The following is a 13,507-nucleotide window of genomic DNA, read 5'->3' on the forward strand; positions in this document are numbered from 1 at the left end:
GATCGACCAGTACCACCGATCGACTTCATGAGCACCCCTGCTGTATATCATATTGTATGTGAGTGCTTAAATGAACTACTTACTTTATTACTATTTAGTAGTGCTATAGTTATGTTCTAATAACAGATACATGTGTAATTTGTCAAATATATGTCCTAATGACGTAGGTAAGAGCTTAACTATGGGAAAAACTTAGCTCAGAGACCTGCCCTTTCTCATGTTCCACACACATACAGAGCTATAGAGTTTGCAGTGTGAATGCGTGTGTGTGTGTGTGTGGAGTGGCATTTAGTATCAGCAGCAGCAGCAGCAATGAGTTATGAGCAGGCCAATACAGCCATTATTATCATCTATAGGGGTTGCATGAAGTCATATTAAAGGGAATATCCCCCCATCCATTTTCTATGCTGCTTATCCATTAAAGTGAACAAGGGATGGAAAAATAATAAACATAAGTAAGCGTCCATTCATCCATCTTATTTGAAGTTGGGACGCGAGGGCAGCAGCCTTAGCAAGGAAGCCAGGACTTCCGTCTTCCCTTTCCCTGGCTACTTTTTTCCAGCTCCTCCTGGCAAATCCTGAGGTGCTCCAGGTAACCTGATCAGATTCCCGAGGCACCTCATTGGGCGCCTCTCAATGTGGAGGAGCAACGGTTCTACTCAGAGTCCGTGACAGTGTTTCTCACCTTCTCCCTAAGGGAGAGCCCAGCCACCCTATAGAGATCCTCGCAATCTTGTCCTTTCGGTCACAATAGACCAGTAAATGGACATCTGCAGCATTACTGCAGATGATACACCTATCAATCTTGCATTGCATCCTTCCCTCACTCATGAACAAGACCACAAGTTACTTCATTTCCTCCTACTTGGGGCAGGATCTCACCCCCCACCCGGAGATGACACTTTTCCGAGCAAGAACCATGGACTCTGACTTGGAGGTGCTGTTTCATCCCAGCCACTTCACACTTGGCTGTGACCAATCCAATGAGAGTTGAAGATCATAGCCCGATGAATCCAATAGAACCAAATCATCTACAAAAAGCAATGACCTAACTCTACAGCTACCAAACCGTATCCCTCAACCCCCTGGCTGCACCTCAAAATTCTGTTTACAAAAGTTCCGAACAGAATCGGCGTAGTCCAACCCTCACTGGAAATTAGCCCAACGTATGCAACCCAAACTGACACCGGTCATACCAATTTGGCCCCTCCAATGAGGGGGGTGGGCCCATGTTGCCTCTTTGGACTGTGGCTGGCTGGGTCCGATGGTGTAGGCCCAGCCACCAGACGCTAGCTATCATGTCGCACCTCCAGGTCTGGCTCCAGACCCACACCCAGGCAAGGGAAACAGGAACAGGGAACGGGGGTGGGTGGCCCTACCAGGGACAGAAAAGCCCCTGACAACTTAGCTCCTCGGCTCATTGGGACACAAACCCCCCCACCGCATAAGGTAGTAAGTAACTCAGGAAGAGACACTACTGAAAAGTAAGTTCTGGGGGGGATCTGGGCAGGCATGGGACCCACCATTGCTCAGCTTCCCTCCATACACATACACCACACACATAGGTCAGCCCTATGGGGGCAGGCCTATTTTTAATTACACAATCTACACAATACCATCATTACACACACAGGCATAACGGGCTGGACCGGAGAGCCTTCTGCCTACCCCCACGATTGGTCCGCTGGCTGCTGGGGCTTGGCGGCTCGCTCGGGGTGCCCTGGGCTGCAGGATATTTTGGTCTGGTCTGCCTAGCCTTCCTGGGGGTCCCGCTGGAACCAACTGACGCCAGGGCTTGCCCTAGGGTCATGGTTGGCGCTACCTCCCTCGGTCTGTCCTGGGTTGCGGGCACCAACGTGCCCTTGAGGGGGCGTTCGCCGGCCTCCAGGCAGTGGGGTCCGCGCTGCTGGAAGTCTACGGTGGTGGCTTGGGGTTGCTGCGCTGTGGTGGCTGCTGCGGGGACCAGGCTGTGTGTTGGGAGGGGGCCTGATCTTGCTCATGAGGACGGGGGCCTGGGTGGCGTGTGGGGATGGGGGGCATGCTCCTCGGAGTGGGGCCTGCTGGGGGGACGGTGCTCTCCCGGGCCTTTGGGTGTCTGCTGCCACTGGTCCTATGCTCTGCTGCATCGCTGTCCTTGCCCATCCCCAGTCTTGTTCTTGACTCCTCGGCTCTGGTGCTTGGCCTCCCCATGACTTGGAGCTATGGCTCTCCCTCACGGGGGTGAGCTGCCCGGCGGGTGTCGGCCGGCGTGGTGGAGCGCCTTACTACTCGCCTGCACGCCCCCTCCGCTTGCTCATGTGCGGGCCTCCTCCCCTCGCCCGCTCCTTTGTCTGCCACACTGTCGTAGCCCCGACGCCGTGGTCGAGGGGGGTCTGGGGGTGCTATCCCTTGGCGGTCTGTGTCTCCCTGGGCTTGGGGCCTGGTTGTGGGTCTGGGACCCCTGGGTCCCCCGCCCTGTGACGCCCCGGACGCCCCACCCGGGGACGTCCACAGTGTGTGCTTGCGTGTGTGCATATTGAGTGGATGGGGTGTGCGCGTGTGTCTGAGCTGATTTTATGTATTTATTGTTTTAAATACTTAATTAGTTTTATTATATATATATATATATATATATATATATATATATATATATATGTGCGTGTGTGTGTATGGCTATATAGATATACGGGGGGGGGGCTCTGCGGGGGTCTGGCGCAGGGCGTTCCATCTCTGCCGCCCGGTCCTCCATGGGGCAGTGTGCCCGGGCCTCTTCTGTCCTGGCCGGGGCGGTCCTATATCAGTGGTCAGGGCCGGGTTCCGCTTCCTGGGGGTGTGTGGGGGGCGGCGCCTCCGGCCGTGGACAGTTGGCGGGGGCACCCTTGTGCTCGCAGGTGTGTGGCCCTCGATGCCCTTCTGCCCAGTGGGGTATGGTCTCCCGCTGGCCTCGGGGGTGCGGCTCTCCTCCGGCCTGCTGGCGCCCTGTTGCCGGTTGGGATTGCTCCCCCATGGCCTCTTGCTGGTCTCTTTGGGGAGATGCTTCGGGGGCGGGTCTTGGGAAGTCGGCCCTGGCTTTGAACACCCATGTTGCCGGAGGATCTCTGGCGGTAGGGGCTTGACCTGGCTGCGCGGGGCGGGGTTTGCTGGGTGGTAGAAGGCAGTCTTTCTCCTTTTGTCATTCTCAGTGACAATTACACATTCACACACTCACATTCACATACACGAGCATACTTACGCACACATATATGAATGTATACACAGAAGTACACACCTCCATATGGACACTCACAGCATATGGGTGCTTCTCTACACAATCTACCATCTTATCCCTGATGTCTATATGCTATTGGTATGCTATCATTTCAGTAAAAATGATGTCAAGCAGTGAGATTTTAATTACTGTAACTGTATGGCTGTAATTATGTTTACTATCACGGTTCATGTCATTGTTACTATTGCTACTGGTAACTTGGACTGTTTCATTTCACTGATATCATCTCCCTTAGCCATCATTGACATTTAACTGTTCTGTTTGTCACTGTTGCTGCTGTTTTTGTCTCTCCTTTCCTGACACAGAGCAAATCTGTTTAGCATGTAAGGGCATTTAGATCAACAATACTATCTGCCCCAATGGCTGGACGGGACAAAAAAAAAAGTAATAAATGTTCAAAAGTGGCTTCTAAAATACAAAAAAGGGCCATACAAACACATTTTACATATTATCAATAGTCATATACACTAAATGACACTGCCCTCTAAATATTTCTTAGTGAGGGGATCTCCTTGTGTGTGTGTGTGTGTGTGTGTGTGTGTGTGAGACAGAGACCAGACAGGTGTTGAATGCCCGTCAGACAGACAGGAATAGTGAGTTGACATCATTGGTTGGTTTGGGGTTGCCACATTGAGACAAAGGTTTTTAACTACTGAGGGAAGAAGCAGCAAGCAGCAGTGAGTCATACACTAAATGAAAGACGGGGTAAGGATGTGTCTGTGTACTGTAGGAGGGCCCCAGGGGGGTGGGGGTGGGGGGGTGTTAAAACACACACACACACATGTTTAAGCGAAGTTAGTGTAGAATGATTAGGGATCCAACATCTCAGTCAGCAAGTGGACACACAAGCCAGAACAAAGGTAAGACTCACTGGCAGGACTGATGTAAAAAGTTTGATTTGTTTTTCAAATGAAGAATTCTGAATAGTTAAGCTCGATTAAAAGTTATTACTGTTGATTCTGTCAAGGAATCGGTTAATATTAATATCGGCGAAATATGATCTCAGGGAAGAACTAAATTTGAATCATTTATATGCTAGGACAACGTTAAAAAGCCATAGCATTTCAGTATGTGGAATCAAACTATGGAATGGATTGAGTAAGGACCTCAAACAATGCACAGTGATGAGCCAATTCAAGAAACAATACAAGCAGTTGATGTTTGCTAAATCCAAGGATGAAGAGTCTCGAACCAGTCATGATGTGCTATATAGTATATCACTATATTGACAGTTACTATGGTATCCATTATGTCATTGTATGGTCATATCACCTCGTACTTTGGTATGTGACAAAAATAAATAAAAATACAAAATAATAAAATAAATAAAAACAACTTATGTTATAATAGATATAAGATTATATTAGAAAGGCAGGAAGTGTACAAATGTAACAGTTACTGATTGTAAAAGTACCAGATGGAGGGGTAGGATTTAATAAGCTTTGCTTCTTCCTACTCCTTTTGGACATGTGCAACTGGGAACTGATTATGTGATCTCACTTCAATCACTCAATTGTAATCTGATGCATGTTCAAATGAAATTTACCATTACCATTATTTATTGAAGTTTCCACTCTATTTGGAGCTGCACATTTTGTTTTGCCCTTAAAAGATACATGAAATTAAACAATAAACATAAAATAGATACAGCTACTCATTTTGATTTAATGTTGACAAATTTTACTTTGATTTTAGTTTGATTGAAGCACGGGAACTGGAACAAATATTGATTGGAAACTGAGAAAGAAAAGAGTATTTAGATTGGTAAAGTTAGCTTCAAAGCCCTGGCAGATGGCTCTAGTAGCAAGACCAAAGTTATTTGTATCTACCGTCGCTGTTTGACTTATCACGGATTACATGGCCTGCCAGAGACTAGGGCAGTGCAGTTATTGTTATACAGTGGTACCTTGGCATAAAAATGTCCCAACTAACTCCGAGCTGTCTCTTTGCTGATTTTTGCATTGAACTGCTAGCTATACAATTTGTGTTACAGCTGCCATTTACGAGCTAGAATTAGATCAAATTAGGATAAATTAAAAAACAATTAAAATAATTGAGTTTTACTGGGCTGCACGGCGTTCGAGTGTTTAAATGCGCAGGCCTCGCAGCTACGAGACTTGGGTTCAATCTCACCCTCACAGCTACGAGTTTGCATGTTCTCCACGTGCATGCGTGGGTTTTCTCCGGGTATTCCGGTTTCCTCCCACATTCCAAAAACATGCTAGGTTAATTGGCGACTCCAAATTGTCCATAGGTATGAATGTGAGTGGGAATGGTTGGCTGGCCACCAGTCCAGGGTGTACCTCGCTTCGCGCCCGAAGACAGCTGAGATAGGTTCCAGCACCCCTGCAACCCTCGTGAAGATAAGCGGTAGAAAATGAATGAATGAATGAAAAAATAATTGAGTTTTACTGATTTTTTTTTGTTCTGAAAACAACTCCAAACAGTAATTTTTGAATACTGCTTCCAGAGTGGGAAAGTCTTAAAACGCTTTCTTGTCATTCTGATGTACAGACGGCTGAACCAGCGTTTTTCCGAAACAATGACGTCACCCATCTGTTGCCACCCCATTGCTGTCACATGACCAGAAGTGAACTTTGATAACAAGCCAACATAATAGCTCAATATTTCAACGGACATGACTCACCCCAGTCCACAGTCTCCTAATATTTTGTTGTCTTTTTCTCCAAAATGACTGGAACAAGTAATTCCACTTTGTCATAAGTTTATATGAGCCTTGGAAACCGGAAGAGGACGGTATTATACGTATGCGTTCTTTCTTCTTCTATAGCTTGGTGTGTCACGTGGTTCTGTTCTGTCTGTTTACATTGTTTTCACACAGTGATCCATTCCCATCTGATTGCAACTGTTTACTAATTTGGACGCTAAAATTTTTCATCCCCCCAAAAAATTAAAAATACAGGAACGTTTCTGTGTGGGCAGGGCCTAAATGCATAACTCCATCCTCACTGTCACTGCCAAGAATATAGTCAGTCTGGTCAGGCTCTACATTGTTCTAACCTGCATCTTGACGCTTATTTGGGTTTCTCCTCCATCCCACAGAGCTGCAGCGTGGCCCTAGTCTGGTGGAGAAGCAGGTGAAAGAAGCTCGTTCGAAATGCCGCTGTATCGCCTCCCTGTTGACCAATGCTCCCAACCCAAACTCCAAAGGGGTGTTGATGTTCAAGAAGCGGCGGCAGAGGGCCAAGAAGTACACACTGACCTGCTTCGGCAAGGCTGAGGAGGAGGACAGGGGCGGGGAGACCACCGAGGGGGAGACGGAGGAGGAAGGTGGGAGCTCCGTCCAAAGCTCTGAGGTTGATGAGGAGGGCTTCTCAGCTTCGTTTGACCCCACATGGGACAGTGGTTACTTAGACCTGCTGGACAGGAGAAGCGCCGCTTGCCCACCCACCACTCCAACAACTGCCAATCACAGCCAGGGATTTCATAGCCCACACGACCACAGTCAAACACTAGAGGCACCTGTCAATCAATTCCCAAGCTTGGATGTAATGGGGTTGGAGAGCATGAAGCAACCAGCCCTGCCATCTTACCAAATGTCTGCGCCAATTCTTCACAACGAGGGGGCAGTCGCCATAAGTAGGGCTAGTGTTACGCTAAGGTCACCCCCTTTAAGCTTCCCTACAAAACGAAATGGCCAATGCACCAATCTCAGTCCAAGTCCTTGCTCTGATCCTAGCTTGAATGCCAGTTTAAATACTACTGCCTCAACTCTCAATCGCACCGCCCGACCCTTCACTCCTGGCCCCACCCCTTCTCGCTCATCTGTCACGTCTGTGATGTTTCACCCTCCCCAGCCCAGACCATCCTCCACCACCCCAGTAAGCAAACCTGCGGAGGCCGTCATCATGATGACCACCCCGCTGGATGCCAAGAGGGCGGTGTCCAGCACCTCCCTTTACATTCCAGCTCGAAATAACAGTGCCACCTCCTCCGTCAGCTCCCCTGGTCTCTTATCCCCCACCTTGTTGTCTTCACCTCCGTCCAATCCATTTCCCCCTCACGCCTTGGTTCAAGCTTTACACTCCAACCCTCTTTCCCCCATTGATCCTCAAGGTTCCCAAACCTATCCATCAGCCACTCAATCCTTCTCACCTCCACAGGCATTTCACTCACCCCCTACCTTTTATCAACCTCACTCCCCTGGAATTTCTGTTCCTCCTATCTCCCAGGTGCAAGTTCCCATGTCTCCTCCTCCCACACAGCTTTCTCCAGCTGCACCTGCTCATCCCTGCATCCCTGCAGTACCATCCCAAGGTACCCATGCTGCCATTGCCACTGCACCGCCTCCTCAAGCCTCTGGCTTGACCTCCACTTGTGAACAGCGGACCTCTGTCCCAGACGGTCGCACTGGCATCCTTCATGATGCGAGACAAAGAAGCAACAAAAAGCCAATGTTCAGCGCCATCCAGAGCAAAGATGTGTCCCCTAATCCCGCCTTGATGGCCATGGTGCAGAGCATGGATGACTCCTGTGGGAGAACAGTCGGTGCAGATCCTGGTGCTGCAACCGGTGCTGAGGTTTGTCATGAGTCCGGGCCCGAGGAGGACTGGTTGAGGCTGGGGGCCGAGGCTTGTAACTTCATGCAAGCTCAACGGGGACCCAGGCCACCTCCTGTTGCTCCAAAACCACATACCCCTCAGGCAACTCAACTGGCAGGGAAGGGGGGTCAGATGTTTGCCCGCCGCCAGAACCGCATGGGTCGATACGTTGTTGAACAAAGCTCCCCTGTGTCTGCAGCGCCATTCTCTCCTTCCCAGACCAGGGAGCCTTCACCGACACCTTCTCTCCCGTCCACGTGGAAGTACTCCTCAAACATCCGGGCCCCCCCTCCCATTAGTTACAACCCCCTCCTCTCACCTTCATGTCCCCCTAAAGCCCAGAAGAAGGCAGAGGCGACAAAGATCGGACCGCCTGGACCCAAAGGGAAGAAAGCCTTCAACAAGGAAGTGGACATCATGAACCACCAGCCCTACCAGCTCAACTCATTTCTGTTCAGCTATGGAGGCGTGACTCCGCAGGGTGCCTCCAATCATCAGCCAGGTAGCCCTCAGAAAACTACGCAAGTGTATGAAGTGAAGCGCTTCTCCACACCCCCTCCGATAGCCACAGCCCCCACACTAAAGCTCATCCAACCTCGATCGGCCACCACCCTCGGGGAACCAATGTGGCGCTCAGACATGGCATCCCCTCCGCTGCAAACGCCCCCCTGTCAAGCTCAGACACCCACCACACCTTATCAACCTCGGTGGTCCCCTGGACCCTTGTCCCCTCTCCTGCCCCCTGCGCCTACAGCCCCCCTCCCCCAGCTTCCCACTTTTGCCTCAGCGCCACACCCAGTCAGGTCCCCCTCGTGCTTCCCCCTTCAGGGCTCCCAGCCCCAGAAACAACAAGCCAATGGGCAGTTTAAAAGTGCACCGGATCTGAGTCCTCTTGGTTACTCCGGTACAATGCAGCAGACGTCCACCGGCAGCCAATTTAGTAGGGTGCCCAGGCCCAGGTTCAGCACCTATAGTCTGGGCTTGCAGCCCTGCGTGTGGCGCCCTGGATCTGCCAGGCAAGCTAACCCATTCTGACCTGGACCCATAACATAGCACTACACTTTAGTTCTAAACACATTTGAGTTTGTTAAAGGGATAGTTCAAATTTTTTTGACATGAAGTTGTACGAAGTCCCCATCAGCACAGTAGTGCATCAACTGTGACTCCCCCCCCCCACTTCGATTTGTGAGCTGAAGTTCTGGTCGGATTTCCTAAGTATCCCTTAAATGTTGTTATTCAAGATTAGGTTAGATTCAATCAATGACAAGAACCTGATCAACGAATCGATCACTCTGTTGATTACTGTTTGATCCTCATTGGTTCTGGTGTAAAGGTTGTTTAGGTTGTTTTGCTGGTTTAGCAAAGGAAAGGTACCTCGGAGAACTCGAGAAAGGCGACAGGATTAGAAAAGCAGATTTTTAAAGGCAGGGAACAAAGACACTGAAATCAGAATGAAGTATAGAGGATGTGGAATAGACTGATTTAGTTTTGGATCTGTGAAGCGATGGAAATATTGTTAAAACAATATTAGTACAATTCAATTTGCAAACTATATAACCCCGTTGCGTTTTAGTGGGTTTTTTTATGTTACTGAATATAGTGGTGAGTGCTTTGTTTGTTTTTCGTAATATCACACCCAAAAAACCTAATGTGTCCACATGGGACAGGAGGCAAGCATATCTCCCCCCCCTCTCCCGTGGCTGTGATTTCTATTCCACAGAGACATGGTGGCCAAATAAAAATAGACTTGACTCACCTCAGCTGTCATTCCTTTTCTTCTGGTGTCACCCACGTCATCGCCCACTTTCACACTTCCTGGTCTTCCTGTCATTCATTTTCCAATCTTTTACCGTATTTTATTATATGGTTATTTGGAAATCTCAGATTCAATTCACATCAATGCCAATCACGAACATGTTTTTCTCATTTTTACCACATGGGGGAGGTGTGTTCATGCAGAAGCTGCAGCCTGCTTGACATAATATCTGACAAACAGCCATAGATGTAAAATGAGCAACGGACCGATAGAGCTGGGGGATACACAATGCTGCACTGACGCCTCTAATGTGCACTGTTAGAAATTTTCCTGTAAAAAAAAAAACGGTAAACAACTGGCAGCAGGATTACCATTATGTTTCTGTAAAATTAACATCTTTTTACTGTCACTGAAATTTACGGTTTTGTACTGTTCATGAAAAATACAGTATGAACTGGTTTTAAAATTACTTCACAGTATTTTACAATTAAATGACTATTTCGTTTGTATTATTTATACATTTTAATGAACTAAAATGTAAATTAATTAAGACATAAACAGTCATATGATTACATACAATTAAAGGCACTTTTGTTAAGAAAAATGTTAATAGACTGGTAGGTTTCACAAAATCTCTGTTTCAACCTGGCTACATGCACATAAAGCAAACCATAATAAAATGTCCTTTGTGAATGAAAAAGATAATTGATTGGATTAATTTTTCAATCCGTGATTACAGTGTAAGAGAAAAAACTACACAGCTTGTTATTGCACTTTACTTTTTTTTAATGTAAAGTTCAAAACCTGAAAACATGCAGAACAAATCCGTTTTAAATTGCTGACTTGACTTGGATCAAAAATATTGACTTGATCAACTTCATACTGTATTGAATATACTGTATTACCCAGCCTTAAGGCATATCAGTTGTAAAAATAAAACAAAGAATGTTAAATTATCTTAATGAATGATCCTATCTTAATGAAAAAAATGTCCCAAGCCTGAAACATTCAAACCGTTTATGTGTAGTTTCACAAACAGAACACAATAACAAAGCAAATAGTAGAATGAATACACGGTGTAAGAAAAAGAGATGTCATGAGTAAAAGAATGACTGAGAATAAAAAAAATATCAGAGAGCGAGAAGAAAAGAGGGGTTCAGACTACTATGTAAGGGAGAGAGATGAAGGAAAAAAGTTAGTAACATTGAGAGGAAGAGGGAGAGAGAATTAGAAGATTGAGACAAACTGGTGTTTTGACAAACATATTAATGGGATCGAGTAATCTCACCATCTCAAATTAAGTCCCATTCAAAATCCATGAGTCTCTTTAGCAGAGTGGACACGTGGGTTGACTGTTGTACTCTTTTTGGTTGTGACTTTGCCTGTTTTCTTGGATACAACTTTGCCTCGTACAGTCTTGGTGTCTCTCTCCGGGTTTATTCCAGCGAAACCCCTGAAAAATGATTGTGTTAATTAGTTTATAAAAATCAAATTGTTGAACTCAATCAGATTAATAACACAGTAAAAGGCAGAAAATGTATAGATGTATCGAAAACATAAGAACAATTCAGGTTCTATTTAATTAAAGTATCTAAGGCATGCAGGCTCTTCTTGGTACTGGAGATTAAAGGTGTAGAATGTGGAAAATAAGGCAGCAAGCCCCGTCAAGAATGTGGGCTGAATCCCCTCACATATAATGTGTCCCTCAAGGCTGACCATCCAGCGCTGAATACGTCCTGCCATTTCACCTAAAATGTAGAATTTAATCCATCATGAATATTCTGTATATCTGATCAATTGTGTCATGTGATGAACATGCATGTATGTTGCTTACTATGATCAGTTGGGCAGTGGTAAAGTCATCTACTGCATCTGCAATATCAGAGAAATTTAAATATTTAAATACAAATGAACAGTAAATTGAGATGATGCACAATGCAAGGTGGATAAACAATCACAGTTACAGCAAAGCAAATCTTCAGTACTTAATTTGTGATCCAATACTTATCTTGATAATAAGCTTGCATTTGAATCTCAGCTGTGACACACAACAATTTGTATGCACTATAGTCTTACATAATATTAGCCTAATTCAACTGTTGAAATGACTTACATAGACTGTAAAATGTTTACACAAGGATATCATAAAGTTTCATGAATTCACTGGCAACATGCAGGTGTCAAATAAAATTGCTACTCACCAAATGATTGGATCAGGAAAGGCAGTATCAAGCTTCACATGTGCAGCTCAGTTGATGCACTTCCCAGAATGCAAAAAATACTGTGAGATACAGTTAGTTAAGATGATTTAATGGTAGAGTTTTTTGGAATACATTACAGTTCTGTTAAAAAAACAGTAAATGGGGTGTCATTTAACAGATTTTCTGTAGTATTAACAGTAACGTACTGTATTTTTAAAAAACACCATAATACTGTTGAAATCCGGCTGTAAATTTACAGCAATTTTTTACAGTGTGAATATATTTTTACGGAACGTATTATGCAAATTTTTGGTGCTCTGTATTGATTTGGCTGCACGGCGCCGAATGGTTAGCACGCAGGCCACACAGCTGGGAGACCTGAGTTCAATTCCACCCTCGGCCATCTCTGTGTGGAGTTTGCATGTTCCCCGTGCATGCGTGGGTTTTCCCCGGCTACTCCCACTTCCTCCCACATTCCAAAAACATGCTAGGTTAATTGTCAACTACAAATTGTCCATAGGTATGAATGTGAGTGTGAATGGTTGTTTGTCTATATGTGCCCTGTGATTGGCTGGCCACCAGTTCAGGGTGTACGCCCGAAAACAGCTGGGATAGGCTCCAGCATGCCCACGGCCCTTGTGAGGATAAGCGGTAGAAAATGAATGAATGAATGTATTGATTTGTGGAATCCTATTGAGCAACTAACATGATAACAGCACAGAAATCTTACTACATCGTCCATATTTCCCTGGACTTCCTGCTTCTGACCTCTCGGTACGCCCTCTCCGCTGTGATTGGTCACACTTCCAAGCTCTCCCGACGACCTCCGGATAATAGCTCCTTGTTTACTGAGTGCAGGCAATCTGCAGCCCATATGGATCTCATTACAAAGTACCATGAAATATGGCAATTTCTTGCAATTTGTTTCTCAACACTCAAAACTTGGCCCCATGGCATGTTAGTTTGCAATCACACTAAATTAAAAAAATGCACGGATAGGGACTTGACAAAGCATAGTGCCTTACTTGGGCACTACATTTCATAGAATGATACAGTCAAGGGCAAACCAACCAGTTTGTTAAGTGCAATATGAAATGCTGTATAAAAACTGGGTCATACAAAGAGCCTGGTGTGATCGGAGTTATGTTCCCCATTGTATTTCAGGTGCAAAAAACTTTGAGAAGCGCTAGTTTAGTCCAGCGAGGAGGACGGACAGTTGGCCTACATGCCCTGGCGACCAAAGGGCTCGCTGTTGTGAAATGCAACCAGGGCCACAAGAGGAGAAGGAAAAAAAAGAATCTAACCTTTGACCCATGACTGGTATCAGGTGACTCCAAGACTAACTTTAGCGGCTGATTTTAAAGTGGAGTTGGCGCTGTGTGCTTTTTAACACCCAAATAGTCAGAAATGTTGATAAAATACATAAAGCCTGCTTACTCTTCACCCTCTCTGTATCCCTCCTTCCTTTTAATTCCTACTCACTCCCTCACTCCCTCACTCCCAATCGGCCATTTATTCACCTATATTTGGATCCGATAATCTGAGGCTATTTGGCATCGTGCTAAACTCATAATTCCCGTGGCTTTTTTTTACCGTGTTACCGGGGGGATCAGGTGAAGGATTAAGGTGCAGTTCAGATCTCAGATCAATGGCATGTACTTGTTTTTGTTTGTTTACAGCTTTCTTTTTTTTTTTTTTGTTTACAGCTTTCAAAGACAAAAATAAACATGAAAGTGGTGCC

The 13,507-nt window shown here is 46.0% G+C and overlaps 1 protein-coding gene across 1 annotated transcript in view; it reads left to right on the forward strand.

Moving 5' to 3' along the window:
- LOC131109625 (synaptopodin 2-like protein) overlaps positions 1-9,555 on the forward strand; it is a 26,772-nt gene extending 17,217 nt beyond the window's left edge. Inside the window, exon 6 of the mRNA XM_058061823.1 lies at positions 6,311-9,555. Within this exon, the coding sequence (XP_057917806.1) occupies positions 6,311-8,844 (2,534 nt within the window). The 3' untranslated portion in view covers positions 8,845-9,555. The remainder of the gene's footprint in view (positions 1-6,310) is intronic.
- Positions 9,556-13,507: the final 3,952 nt, after the last annotated feature.

Source organism: Doryrhamphus excisus, chromosome 22 (assembly GCF_030265055.1).
Source record: "Doryrhamphus excisus isolate RoL2022-K1 chromosome 22, RoL_Dexc_1.0, whole genome shotgun sequence".
Classification (NCBI taxonomy): Eukaryota; Metazoa; Chordata; class Actinopteri; order Syngnathiformes; family Syngnathidae; genus Doryrhamphus; species Doryrhamphus excisus.